The sequence below is a fragment of the Bison bison genome, unplaced genomic scaffold (assembly GCF_000754665.1).
Source record: "Bison bison bison isolate TAMUID 2011002044 unplaced genomic scaffold, Bison_UMD1.0 scf7180017864525, whole genome shotgun sequence".
NCBI lineage: Eukaryota > Metazoa > Chordata > Mammalia > Artiodactyla > Bovidae > Bison > Bison bison.
Genome location: NW_011495076.1, coordinates 10,127,403 through 10,142,806, shown reverse-complemented (window position 1 = coordinate 10,142,806; position 15,404 = coordinate 10,127,403). Strand labels below are relative to the sequence as shown.

At 40.9% G+C, this 15,404-nt stretch overlaps 1 protein-coding gene across 2 annotated transcripts in view; it reads right to left on the bottom strand.

Annotated features, from left to right (window-relative positions):
* MDFIC (MyoD family inhibitor domain containing) overlaps positions 1-13,431 on the bottom strand; it is a 98,132-nt gene extending 84,701 nt beyond the window's left edge. Inside the window, exons 1-2 of one of the 2 annotated variants that reach the window (XM_010831197.1) lie at positions 12,972-13,431; positions 12,499-12,687 (exon numbers count right to left, since the gene is read on the bottom strand). In XM_010831197.1, coding sequence (XP_010829499.1) covers positions 12,499-12,583 — 85 coding nt within the window. In that variant the 5' untranslated portion in view covers positions 12,584-12,687; positions 12,972-13,431. The remainder of the gene's footprint in view (positions 1-12,498; positions 12,688-12,971) is intronic. The other variant, XM_010831198.1, reaches the window with a different exon arrangement.
* Positions 13,432-15,404: the final 1,973 nt, after the last annotated feature.

The window sequence follows — 15,404 nt, the reverse complement described above, 5'->3', positions numbered from 1 at the left end:
GAAGAATTAGGCACTTTCCATCAAAAAAAAAAAAGTAGTGGGGAGGTTAGAAAAACGCAAGCTGACACAGGGAACCAGGACACGAGACCTCAGTCATCTTACTCTCCTGCACCTTCTACATCAGAATCTAAAGTTCCTCAGCCTAAAAATGTATTTTCAGGATAACTGACCCCAGACCCCTGCATCTTCAAACACAAGTTCAATAATGTTCTTCCTGCCAGCAAATTCACTCATATTAAAGCCAAACATTCATAAGGCTCATAGAATTTTGAGTTACACGGGCTCATAAAGATCTCTTAACCCAACCTGATAACATAAATTCAGTTCAAAATATCAACATCCAGCATCCCAGAACGAAGGCAAGGAGAGCAGGCATGAATAATTCCAGAGACAGGGAAACTGCCTCAGAAAATAGCTTACTTCAAGTCAGGACTTCTTAAGGATTCAAAGACTTCCCCCAAATCGTCTAAAATTGACTTATAATTTTCACTGATTTATAGAATTTTGTTCTTTACCATCAGTCTAATCCTTCCTCCATGTGACAGAGCCTCCACATTCAATTTACTTTTATAAGCATGATAATCTTTTTCGGTTCAGTTCAGTCACTCAGTCGTGTCCGACTTTTTGTGATCCCATGACTGCAGCACACCAGGACTCCCTGTCCATCACCAACTCCTGGAGTTTACTCAAACTCATGTCCATTGAGTCGGTGATGCCATCCAATCATCTCATCCTCTGTCATCCCCTTCTCCTCCCACCCTCAATCTTTCCCAGCATCAAGGTCTTTTCAAATGAGTCAGTTCTTTGTATCAGGTGGGTAAAGTATTGGAGTTTCAGCTTCAGCATCAGTCCTTCCAATGAATATTCAGGACTTATTTCCTTTAGGATGGACTGGTTGGATCTCCTTGCAGTCCAAGGGACTCTCAAGAGTCTTCTCCAACACCACAGTTCAAAAGCATCAATTCTTCGGCATTCAGCTTTCTTGATAGTCCAACTCTAACATCCATACATGACTATTGCAAAAACCATAGCCTTGACTAGACAGACCTTTGTTGACGGAGAAATGTTCCTGCTTTTTAATATGCTGTCTAGGTTGGTCATAACTTTTCTTCTAAGGAGTTAAGTGTCTTTTAATTTCACGGCTGCAGTCACCATCTTTTTACTTTTTAATCTTTTTACTCTTATCTAAAAAAGTTATCCTGAAAGAATTTACCTTAATGACTGCTGAAATCCAGAGACACCTCATCTACAGTAGTCCCCCTACTTAGCAATTAACTCTATTATAAAAGAAATTGAGGACTTTACCTTCTTCCCCTTTTTTAAAAATAAGGTTATACACCCATCTTTAGTGCTTTAGCATCATCATTATTCTAAGGGCCATAGTTTTTAAAACTTTTGTTACCTCTCAGTTATACCAACAGATTTTATCAAGAACATTCTAACCCAAGCTCTCTGGTTAAGGTATCAACCCATATTGAGCACTATTTACAAATGTGAAGGCCAATGGAAGTCAAAACTTAACCAAAGAAGTTTTTTAATCTGTAAAGGCATTTCTAAGCTATGATTTGAGTCCGATCTTGAAATAAATAAGTGAGAGACGATGGAGAAGAGCATTACAAATAGTGGTGAAGCCACAAATACAACAATAATGAGAGACTCTGCAGTATACTGAAATTGATTTCTTAGACTTCAGAATGATGGATATGAATTAGAAGTTGGGAGATGCTTCCTCTCTGGTAATTCTCCTGAAGGAGAAAACCAGAAGCCTCTTATTTAATTCATCAATACATTCTCTGGCCTTCTGGATCATTTCTTTGGGGCAGTGCCTACTTGGAATTCTCCTTTAAGACCACCAACTCATTCTGGCTTTACAATTTCTGCAATCTCATTAACTTCCAGTTTTAGTCACCTCCAAGAGGATAACTTATAGATCCATTATCTTCACCCCAGTTCCTAGCTTTGCCTATAGATTTGAAGTTTTAGCTCTACACCAATATACCTTTAGCAATTTAAACTTAACATTTCCACTTTTCTTCTGTCCCTGCCTGTTTCTCCAACTGTAGCTTGTACATTGGTCAATGGTATTCACAGAATCACTGTTAGTTCTCTATTTTCTCCTTATTGTCCCTTTCCCAACAATCAATTGCTAGAACCTGCTAGTAAGTTATAGCTCTCAACTTCTCTTAAATCTATACTTCCTCGCCTATATCCACCACTAGGGCCTATCCTCACTTTCTCTTACAAATAGAAATGCTTTTCTAAAATAAAGATTGAATATGTTACTCCTTGGCTCAGTTTCAGTTCAGTTCAGTCACTCAGTTGTGTCCAACTCTTTGCGACCCCATGAACTGCAGCACACCAGGCCTCCCTGTCCATCACCAACTCCCAGAGTTCACCCAAACTCATGTCCATCGAGTCGGTGTAGCCATCCAGCCATCTCATCCTCTGTCATCCCCTTCTCCTCCTGCCTCCAACCCCTCCCAGCATCAGAGTCTTTTCCAATGAGTCAGCTCTTCACATGAGGTGGCCAAAGTATTGGAGTTTCAGCTTTAGCATCATTCCTTCCAAAGAAATCCCAGGGCTGATCTCCTTCAGAATGGACTGGTTGGATCTCCTTGCAGTTCAAGGGACTCTCAAGAGTCTTCTCCAACACCACAGTTCAAAAGCATTAATTCTTCAGCGCTCAGCTTTCTTCACAGTCCAATTCTCATATCCATACATGACCACTGGAAAAACCATGGCCTTGACTAGACAGACCTTTGGCTCAGTAAGAATTAAATTCATTTTGCATATGGGTAAAAACCTGATAGAGTTATTGTAACATTGTACATATATTCATGTTGCAAATTCCTACACCTTTCCCATGTTCAATAATTTCAGCTTGTATCTCAGTAGGAAATAGAGAGTAAAATCTCAGAAAATCATCCTAAAATCCTACACGCTGCTTGGGTGATGTGACGAGAAAAATAAGAACAAAGTAGGTCTATATTTATAAAGACCCAAAAGATTAAAGGCTGATTCACCATGAAAAAAGCAGGCGAACTATTTCTATGAGTAGAGAAAGTGAGGAGAGGAAACTGGTTCCCTTGTCCTCTGCCATCTGCCTTCAGGGGGTGTCACCTGCCCAACCACAAGGTGCCTCATTTTTAGAGCTCAACTCTGCACAGTCCAAACCAAAAAGACCTACAGACTGTGTCTTCTTCAGCTCGGATCACTCACAGCCTAACTCAGACAAGACTGACCCCTTGGTATCCTGAGATTCTCTTAACCTCCAGAAGCTCCAGAACTGAACCAGTCACCCTGCAACTGGCCGTAAACTAATCTGTCACAGGGCTCTTATCTTGAACTGATATTCAGACAAGGGATTTGGCACACACACACACACCTTATCCTCTCTCTCACTTAGCTTACAGGTTCTCTCTGGGCAGAACGTGTGTTACACATTTTCAATTGTCACAGGATTTTGTACATAGTAGGCACAAAGGAAATAGTTGTTCATAAGTTTCCCAGTTTAAATATGTTGATATATTTGGTAAGATATATTGTGCTAGTAATAAAATGTATTTCAGACTTTATTCCTGAAACTACGTAAAAATCAGGCATAAAAGCACATGCATATGAATCATCTTACTTCAGATCATGTGGGTGTGAATCTGAAAACAGAAGTGGACTGCAAGCAGAAACCACAAACGAAATTAATGTTAAAATAACTCTTTTCATAGTTCCTGCTTAGTGAACTCTAAGCAATTAAAATCTATAAAATACAACTCAATTTCCAAAAGTTACAGTAGAAACCTTAGCTCCTTCAGGATGTGTAGGCTAACATAAAAAGAAAATACTAATAGCTTAAGAAACTTCAGTGTTAATGGCAAGAGAGAGGAGGGGGGAAAAGATGAGAGAGAAAAAGGTTATGAGAGAGAATCATCCAAAACACAGGACTGATCAAGGCAGGAGGAAGGGCTGCAGCAGAATTCAACTATGCAAACATCTAGACTCTAGCCAGGGCAGAATCAATCTCCCCTTAATAAAAACTGAATAAAAACTTTTAGGAATAGAAACATAAAAATCATATCCCATGCCTTTATAGGATGGAATACTTACATTAACTCAGAAAAACAATTTGGCTGAATTGTTTCCCTCTTTTGTTTGCTGTTGTTCTAACTAATTTTCCACTTGCAAATGGCCTTTTAGATTGTGGCAATTTATGTTTCCTTTCCCCCCAAATCTTTTATTACAAAAATATAATGCTATTAAAGTCATTGCACACTGTTATTAGACCTTTCCATGAAATCAACCCAACATGATCCAGGAAACAAGGTTCAAAGAAACAGGAAAGGCTCTTACACACCCAAAAATTCCACAGCTTCCCCACTAACCCTGTAAAGGTCACTCAATTATATATGTTAAATCCTTGTATGTGAACTGACCAAACAAGGCCAACAGGCATGACTCTTGCTGACCAGAAATCATAGCCTGTTAATTGTACTTCTGGTCTCTCCAGCTCCCCATATAGCCTGGAACACAAGACCAGTTGGTACAAACACACTCTTCCCACACATACCTGATACTCCTCCCTTGCCCCCACTCCCACTGCTTTCATTCTGCCAATCTCCAACCCTAAGCCAATTCCAAAAATCCATTCTATCTGCTTCTATTCCCAAGGTCCTGAATGCTTCTTGCTGAGAAAAGCAATCAACCATGCTGACCGTGTCCACTAAAAATTCATGCCATTCATTCTTTGTTAAGCCCTCAGTGTTACCGAGCAATCCTTTTGTTTGCCCCAGATGGACTCCCTCTTGAATCCTTCCCAATCTTTTCCACACATCTCAAATTTCTTGACTCATCCTAACCCTAACTTGCTCTCAGCAAATGTTACATCTATTTTTCTGAGAACATCGAGGCCTTCAATAATCTCTTACTCATATGAAATTTTCTCTACATGATCAATCATCCTTTTCTCCAATCCCCATCTCAAAGAGGAACATTCCCAACTTTCCAAAGACTCGTCTTATCATCATCCCCTTCCTTCCCAAGATTTTACTCTTTCAATTACAAACTCCCACTGCACTGCGGTTCCACCACAGGCTCTTTCATCTTTTTTCTTTCTGTCCCATGGCTTTCTTTCCATTAGTGTGTGATGGACATGCTCAAAATTCCCCACCCAAAAGCAGCCCTCTCTATACCCTGCTTCTAACAAACTACAGCTCTTCTCATCTTCCATGGCCCCTAAATATCTAACATTTCTGTGACCAATCCTATAAACTCTCTCTCTGTATTCTTTTCCTTCTTCTCCCAAAAGGCTAGCCATTCCCCTAAATCTGGTCCTCAAGTATCCTCTCTCACTCTTGGGCCCATCCATCAGCTACTTGGTGGTAAACTCAATCTGTAAGCCTGACCCTCACCACTCTCCTAGTGACAGATTCTCTTTTCCAGTGGCCTACTGGTGATCCTGGCTTAGCATGGAACCAACATGATCAAAAGAAGACTCAACTCCTCCTATGTTTCCACTCAGGTTACAAAGCAAACCTATGAATTACCTTAAATTTCTATCTTTCCACCATCTCCCATATTAAGTATTATGCCGAACCACATAAATGCCATTGAACAAAATTGGTCACTGTGCCTAGTTTTAGGAGATTCAAAAATGAGTAAGTAAAAATCAATGCCCTCAACATTCTCTCACAGCAAGGTAGAGCACTGTCCTGCTTTTGCTATTGTTTTAAATCCATAGTCTCAATTCCACTCCCACTGGTACTCCTCTCATCTTTTGTCAGGCTTTTGTAAAATCCTTCCGCAAAGTCACGACCGTCACTCTTGCCTCTCCCTTCAAAATCATCCTCTGAACTGCCACCAGATTTATTTTCTAAAAACACCGATTTGGTCCTATCCTTACCCTTATCAAGAACTTTCAATAGCTCACTACTGCCTACAGAAAGGATATACAGATTCCTCTCAGGAGAATCAAGGACCTCCTCAAAATTACTTTAGCTTATCTTTACAACGTAACCTTATTTTCAACTCCTTAATAGAGCTCATACAATGCTCTTAGTGAAGTCTTCCATATTCTGTAACAGACCTTGCTCTTCACATCTATCTCCACAAATCTTGTGGAGTTTGACCATGATTCTCGGTCCAACTCAAATCATAAGCTTTTTTTGATTCTTCCAAATGCCCCAGATAGAGATGCTACCTCTCTCCCATGTTGTTTGCCATCACTTTCTTTGTGTCTCTCTATACCTCATGCGAAGAATTGACTCATTGGAAAAGATTCTGATGCTGGGAGGGACTGGGGACAGGAGGAGAAGGGGACGACAGAGGATGAGATGGCTGGATGGCATCACTGACTCGATGGACGTGAGTCTGAGTGAACTCCGGGAGTTGGTGATGGACAGGGAGGCCTGGAGTGCTGCGATTCATGGGGTCTCAAAGAGTCAGACACGACTGAGCGACTGATCTGATCTGATAGCACCTTTCCATCTTCTTTATAAGTATGTATAAATGTATTTCTCAAATATACTGCAAGCCCCAGATTTCATTCATCAATATTTTCCTCTCTGCATCTGTCACAAAGCATCACCTCTGTTTATATATATTGTGTGTGCATATATATGCATATATATATATGTAACAGAACATTCACAGAGCACCTAAGGCAGAAATAAACAACGTGAGAACAAACAAAAAGGGTATGGAACGGATGAAAATTGCTATGAAATTCCCCTGAATTACAAACACAAACATATGTTAATAAATGCTTTCCCTATTCCCATCCTCCATCCTGACCCCCAAACTATTTCTATTCTTTGCCATCTGCTGCCATGACTCACACTTGTTCTGGACAGCAACCAAGCCCTCCATTTACCCAATCATTTATTCCACAAATATGTACTAGAGCCTACTTCAAAGTCAACAGTGCTCCCTGCCTATCTCAAGATTTTGTGCTGTCATCTCCTTCCTTAACACAGTCCCATCCAGCTCAGCTCATACCGCAGTGTCCCTTAGAACTTTATTTGCAGTTCTCAGCTCAAATAATTTAAGCTCTCCAAACATTTTCTTAAATTTATCGTCATAATCATTTAACCACTTCCTTCCTCTCTTCCTTCTTAGGTTTCTCCCAGTTACTCCTTCTCTTATACATTTGATTTTTTTTTTAAGCAGAGGGAACATGACTATGTCAAGCTGATAAGGCTTGCATTTCTCTAAACTTACAAAATGAACATTAGTTCCTTTAAGCGAAAAAGGATTTGGAGCATAAGGTCTACAGTGCTTGAAATGCCCCAAGTCCTCTTCCAAATCTAGACAAAGTTTCTTATAGTTTTCCAGTTAAGCCTATTCTCTAAAGCACCTATATTGAAAATGTTTCACTTACCTTTTTCTTAATTACCTGTATGTGGTTGCCAGTATCATTAAGAGTATGTTCTCTATAATAACATTTAATAAAATTTTCAACCATCTTGTTGAGATTATTGAGCTAAACGTAATTTATCATTCTGTTTCTATGAGAAAGGATAATCCAGATTTCAAAAATCCAACTTATAAGTGACTACAGATCATGTGAAAATTAGGGACTTCTTTCCTTATTATTCCATAAAAATGCTGAGATCCCTAGAGAGAAGTCCAGGATGACGGGACAAAAATATCTACTGAGGCAGTAGAACAAAGTATTAAAAGATCTATTTATTGGCTTATTTTTATCTCATTCTTTTCAATGTGTATTTATGTATTTATTATCTAATATTCATATATATTTGTACAATAGTATACATAATCTTGACAGGAAACTTTTTTGAGGATGAAGACTCAGGCCTCAGTTCAGTTCAGTTCACTAACTGGGATATGGGATAAAAATGCTGGCGAGCTCTAAGAGACAGTACACATGGAGTGATATGATTTAAAGTTTGGAACTTGAAAAGGAGACGTTTCTCAAGATTTTTTTTAAGGCTTTCTAGAAAAAAAAAAAAAGACTGTTTAAAAATCAAAAGCCTGTAGAAACAATGATTCTCAACTAGAGATTAAAGAGCACCTAAGTGAAGTATGAAGTATGAAATGAAGTTGCTCAGTCATGTCCAACTCTTTGCGACCCCATGGACTGCAGCCTACCTGGCTCCTCTGCCCATGGAATTTTCCAGGCAAGAGTACTGGAGTGGGTTGCCATTTTCTTCTCCAGGGGATCTCCCCGACCCAGGGATCAAACCTGGGTCTCTCACATTGTAGGCAGACGCTTTACCGTCTGAGCTACCGGGGAAGCCCAAAGAGTACCTGGAGATTGTCAAAAGTGCAGATTCTTGAGTCTTACTCTCCAGATTCTGATTCTGTAAGTCTAGAGTGGAGCCAAAGATGTTGGTAGCCTTGAGAGACTAGAATAGCATCTCAACACCACTGTTATTCCAGGCCAGATAATCCTTTGTTCTGAGGGGCTACCATATTATGTGCATGGTAAGATGTGTATAGTGTTCTCCCTGGCCTCTACCCACTGCATCCCAGGAGCACCCACCCCACCATACCAAACATGTTTCCAGAAGTTACCAAATGTCTCTTGCAAGGCACATCATCCCTGATTGAGGACCAGAGACAGAAGGTGCCCAAAGATGACACACTCTTGAGAAATGCCATTCTTAAAGGATAAAACGATATGGTAAAAGTCAAAGAATATGGATATTACGAGCATACGTGGTATAAATTGAAATAAACAGGCTTCCCATAAAGGAAATCTGATTAGCCACTATAAATTCCTGACAAGTCAGCTAAGCTTCTAAGTCAAAGCTCTTCTTATGTAATTTCAACTTGAAGATTTTCTCCCTAGCTTCTATTTTAAATTATTTTTAATTAACTTTACTGGCATTTTGCATCCTGCTATGAAAAGTCCGCCTAATAGTCTCAGAGGACTCTCCCAAGAGAGAAGAGTGCATTAAATCACACATTATCACATTAAAGAATATTCCAGCACACAGTCCAATAGTCTAAATCTTGGCAAATGCAATGGGGGAGGGAGGGGGGATGCAAGGAAGGACCAGAACAGGCAAAGTGATTCACAGTATCCAAAGCTGATTGTTCTCAATTCACCCATCTGTAGGAAAAACAGTTCTACTGATTGTCTACTTTAACCCACATTTATCACAATGACATATATTTTACAATTTGTGCTTCTATACTGGATTCTACTGACTATGTATGAAACCCTGGACAAGTCACTTAAGTTCTCTGGACATCCCTTCTAGAAAGTGAGTCAACTGGACTAAGTTATTTCTAAAGATCCTTCTAGTTATAAGTAGCAAACAGGGAAGCATTTAATTAAAAGGCTCTTTTAACCACGGAGAAGGAAACGGCAACCCACTCCAGTACTCTTGCCTGGAGAATTCCATGAATGGAGGAGCCTGGTGGGCTACAGTCCATGGGGTCGCAAAGAGTCGGACACGACTGAACGACTTCCCTTTAACCATATGGATTCTAATAACTGTGCACAAAAAAGCAAATGCCTATCAAGGTTGATAGCACAATGAATTTTAAGATGCTTGACCCAAAAAAGAAAAAAATGACAATTAGATGAACCATGCATACAAGATCCAGTCTTTTTTAAAACAAAAAGAAGTTTGGCCCAAACTACCCTTCACACATGAGAAGGTCAATCAAGTCAGTCTTTCAGAAGTTCACCATAAATAGGGAAATAGTTTTAAATCACACATTTACTTTCTAGTTTCTATAACAGAAATCACAAATCAGCTTCTTTGGAGCCATTTCCAGCCTGCAGGTGTGGTTGTTTTATTTGGCCTGGATAAAAATTGGATTTAATTAGCTGCCAACTTTTAAAAGGGAGTGATGATACATAAAAATCCATATTTCCAGTATCTCTTGAAATACTGGAAGATATTCAACCCAAGTGGCAACAGTGAGCTGGACTGAGAAGCACTGCCTCCTGGGCCCAGAGCTCTCCAGGGGCCCTCAGTCCCCACTGCTCCCCATCTTCCCACACCCATCCTGGTTCCTTCTGCCAGCATGGGGCATATGCGCTTATATCCTTGTCCGTAACAATTTTCAAAATGCACAAATAAGATTTTTAATGCTTTCAGAGCAACAGAACTGTGCTTGGAGAAGAATCACAGCCAAAGGGGAGAAGTTGCAAAGAAAGAGACCTTGCTCTCAACATGAAAAACTTGCATAACTATCAATATGAATGCTGATAAGCAGAATGTGCTACACTGTAGGCATTTAACCACCTGAAAAAATGCAGAAAGAAATCCTAGATTTGATGGGAAGTTCAGACTAGAGACCACCCAAATTTACTTTCAACTTTAGCTTTTTATGCCTTCAGTTAGTAGTACACATAGCTCCTCACAACACAGTAATACATGAACAGGTTATATGTCTTTACATACATACACATATATATGCATATGCATACTCACACACATATATATGCTATTAACACACATATATATTTAATTTTGTTTGCAGGGGAAGACTTGATTTTATCCTTCTCCTTCATGAAAAGACATTTTCTACTAACTTTCATATAATATTCCATTTTTCTCACAGATTTTAATATATAAAGCTTTAAAATTAGGTTTCTATTAAGTAAGCAGCCATATATTACCAAAGTATTATTCAATTATTCTTCTGAAAAGATGATCAAGAATCCAAGGACAGAAGGACGAGGATGAAAGAACTCGAGAAAGAGTTTAGAGAAGTGTGGCCTGCAGGCGAAGTTTCTTCACTAGCATCTTTACCAACAAAACCACCCTAACCATGGCAGCTACATACAATTTTCTCCCTGCCCACTTGATCCAAAACTTTTTTCCTTCAACTTATGAGATCTGCTTGTTTGAGATACAAACTTTTAACAAGATTCTGAAGATTTTCTTCTGTAAAAAACTTAACTTTATATTACATTCACAATTAAATTGATGCCTATTTAAAGGATGCAGCAAGTCAAAAATAGACTAATTTAAAAAACCAAACAAACAAAAATGCTGCTGAGACTGAGTCAATTTTCAGGTAAAACATAACCCAAGAGTTTCCACACTGATAATGTGTTACATGCAGTCCACAGTTTTCTTCAGAACATTCTAGAGGTTGGCTTCCTAAAAACATAACATGCGATACCTTAAATCATTACATCTGCACAGATGGATTAGGTATCACTGCAACTCCTACTGACTTTAAAATGTATATTTTTAAAGTTGGACATTGCAGATATTGTTAGTTCTAAGTCAACTGTTTTTCTAGTGTGTTTGAGCTTGATTTTTGACATAAGCATTTGTTAACACTAGTGATTAACAGCTCAAGTGTGAACCTGAACAACCCATCAAGGAGCCCATATGACTACTGAGGACATGCCTCATGACAAGAAAACAACTGCCTTGGCAATATAATGTGCAGAACATGCGCTGCTTCTGGGAAAACGTGTTTATCGCTCTAGTTCTGATTTTCTCTATTTAGAAAAAATGACTCACTGTTTAGAAGCAAAAAAACAACAATAAACATAATTCAATTTAACAGCCTTTGAATGCCAGAACATTTTAATTTAGCCATGGATGTTTTCTGCTTTTACCTACTGTGGGTTCAACATTAACTTCTCTTCCACTTTTTACTGCTTTAACAAAAAGAATCCCAAGAAGCTCATGACATTATTCTTAAGGCTGGGGGGCTGGGAGGATATCAGGCTTGAAATCAAGATTTAAAAATAGGTTTCTGAACCCTGGAAAATTATTTAGTTTAAATGAGTCAGAACCCTTTAAAGCAGAGTCACACTAAGAGGAAGATACATCAGATTAAGATCCTTTCTGTCACCAACCTGAAGTATGTTACCTTCAAGAGAAGATCCTGTCTGACTTGTGTGTGTATAAGCTTTTTATGGAAGTTTCCCAGGAACAGGAGTACTTTTTTTTTTTTTTTTCACAGACTGTATTTGTTTACAACTTGGATGAACACAAAGAGCTAATTCATTCTTGGAAAACATTTCTTTTGAAGCCTGTTTATTTCAAAACAAAAACAGTTATTGAAAGCATATGCCTGAGCCATTCCAAAGCAATTGGTCACAGAAACCTGAATTATCAAAGCTGCAGAGGAGCCCACAAGAAATAGAAAGATGAAGAAGGGAGAGTGCAGGTTTCTCAAAAAGCAGCGGCAGTCCTGGATCTGCTGAAGACACAGAACTTAAGTGGTGGGGAAGCGCTTAGGAGCCCACACTGTTGGGTCTTAGGCCCTGAAATGCATATGTTTAAGAAAGAAGTGATCCTGTACACATCCAGTTTCTCGGCAGCCAAAGGAAGGGGGAGTGGAGAGATCAGTGGATCCCGCCCTCTTATCCGGTTGTTGATCTGAGGCTGTGATCCTGGAGAACTTGATTGAATAATGCTAACTATGCAAAAGTTCACTACGACGAGGTAGGCTCAGTCCTTGCACCAATTCCCCATACACAGATTCCAAGCAGTAAATGTGCGAACACATTTTAAAATGCAACAGTGACAAAGGAACTTGCAACTTGCAAGCGGCACTCACCCTGGGCTGGGGCGCCCAGCCGGCCACCGCCAGCCTCAGCCCCGCGCTGGGGCCCGGGAGCCAGGGCTTCGCCCGCGCCGGACATGGGCCGCTCCACTGAGCCCTCGCCGCGCCTCCGCCTAGCTCGCCGCCCTTCGGGGTCGATGCACCAGGGGCTGGGAGGTGTTGGGTGCAGGGAACTGAATGCTTCTGGCGAGGATTGGAAAAAAAAAAAAAGTGTTTTGAGAGAAGAGCACACCACCCCTGCGGGACATTCCCTCCCCCTCTGCTTCCCTTCCCCAAACCCCACCCCGGGGAAGTTTTGATTTGAAACCCGGGAGGAAAACTGTTACCCAGCAAGTTGACAGCAGTAAGTCCTAGCAGATAGAAGAGGGGCACTCAAGGGGGAGGCGCTGGAAGGGAGATCGGATTGGGGAGCAGCTCGGGGAGGGGATCAGACCCCTCCTCCTCCCGCCAAGAGCACCACCACCTACCTCGGCATCCCCCCAACACACTCAAAGCCCTTTCCTCCTCCTCCTCCTCTTCCGCCTCGGAAAGTTAGCGAGGCTCCGGCAGGGGCCGCAGGTCGCGGTGGCTTGACGGCGGCAGGCAGCCGCCTCTGGGTGTCCCTCCCAGCCCCTCCGTCCCGCTCAGCAGACACCTCAGTGGCGGCAATGGCAGCAGCCGCTCCTCTGACTCCGTGCTCTCCGCCCCCTCTTTCCAGTCAGCTCAGCCCGGCTGGTTCCCCTCCGAGGGGACTCTTGCCCCTGTGCCTCTCTTTCCCCCTTCCACCACTCCTGCACTTCAGAAACACTTCTCGCTCTGTGGCGCCTTTTCATCATATCCGGATCAGAGAGGCCTCGAACTCTTGGCTCTCTGCCCCGAGGCTGGGGGCGGTGCGACCCGGGCTCGGCCTCCGGGTGCCTCGCCTGGCTCTGTCTGGGTCAGGAGGCCAAAGCCCTACAGGGTTGATGCTGGGCGGGGTGGGGTGGGAGTGTCCTCCCAGGGGAAGGAGGGAGCTGGCTATTCCCTGGCTGCCCAAGAGTGCCCCCCACTCAGAGAGTCCCCCCATCCCTCTCCCACTCCTGCCCCAGACCCACTGACATTATGGGAATGCCTCTAAGGAAGTAGAAGCCTTCAGGGTGGACAATGCAAAATGAAAAAGTATCACTTTCCGATAGAATACAGAAAGAGCATTTTTGAAACCCTGACCCCTAGCTGAGCGGTTAATCTCTTCATCTCTGGCTCTGAAGAAGTCTTTATCTGTTTTCCAGTTCTTTGTTTATGTTGGTCAAACAGGATCCCAGACAGGAAAAACCTGTTGCAGCTGCTTGAAGACTCAAGAGGCATCCAGGAAAAGGGTGACACCCTTGAGGATGCTCTGGCCCTGGTCTCAAGCCCCAGCTATATCAGGGCAAATATCTCCACAGATGGCTTCTGTGGGAGATAACCTCGTGGTCAGAAGTAAAAAGCTGACAACTCTCCATTTATAAAGGAGATGTTCTGATTGCAGTTTAATCTGATGAACCAAGAATAACATCTATAAAATAATTTGAAGATACAGTGTACTTCAGATAACTTTTGCTCTTTATTCATTGAGAGTGAAATGCAAAATTTGTAGAAAGCTAGAATAAACTCATTCCCTGACTCTTTAGGACAAGAGTAATTCACATTAATGTTATCAAAATTGGAGAAGATGTACATTGGACGCATATTCCTTCTAGGGGTAGCAATAATATCCCAGGAATTTCATCTCTTCAAGAAACCAACTGGAATTGGTTCCAATTGATTAAGAAGACGTCTTTCTTGCCTATAAACAATCTGGATAGCCAAACTTACTTTCAATTAAACCTGAAAAACTGTCTTTGAAATTTCTGATGACAGTTATTGAGACCATATTCTGCCCCCAAAGGCAGATGACATTCTGTCCAATAACCTATGACTAATAAATGCTTTTTTTTATTTTTAAGTTTAGAGATTTTAGGAATGGTGTGTGTAAAAGTGCCTTAACTCTCTGAAAATTTGTCTGGGGGCCTGGACTGCTTGAAATCCACTTGATGAACACAGATAAATTCTGAGGACAACTGCATTACCATTGGAGAGCAAACACTGAGGAAACTTGGTATCTAGATTCTATTCTATCCCTATTTTATATATTTCTCTGCCTTTAAAAAAATATCCTCATTAAGGTATTAAACTCCGTGAATACTTACGAAATTATAGCACTCTTCTAGAAAGTCATAGTCAGTGATAAATATTTGTTAATTTCACACAATACTTAATGTCACACACATGGTAGGTGTTTCAATAAAAACTCCTTGAATTAAATTTAAACACCTTACTCTTTAATGGGAAAGAAATTCAAATAAAAATATTAGGAACAAAGGAGACTCTGTGTGGTAGAATCACCAAAACAGTCAAATACTGTATCTTGCTCAGTAAGACTTTGAGTAAGTCAGTCAACCTCTCTATGTCTTGGTTGCCTCATAAATGAGAATGATAAGAGTACCTCTTCATAGGTCCCATAAGGACTAAATAAGATAATTTTCGGGAGATTATCAGATATGAGGAAAATACTCAAAATATTAGCTATTATTATTAGCAGAAGCACGTTAATGAGTAATGTTGAACTTGGCATAATGATGTCACAAGGGCCACATCAAAATAACAGGTAACCATGCCTGGTATGCATGTGCAATCTATACACAAACTATCTCAAAGACTTCTTACATCAGCCCTTTCAGTACCTTGCCAGGCTTACACTGCTAGGATTTACAGTTCAAGTCTAACTGAAAGTCTATCTCGTGTCTTTAGGTAACCTCAGGTATTCCTCCATAAGCCTTGTATTTGACACCCAGGAATTGAGTGTGGACTCCTCAGTGTTCATCAGACTGTCCGTTTACCCAGTCCCTTGCTCTATTTGTTCA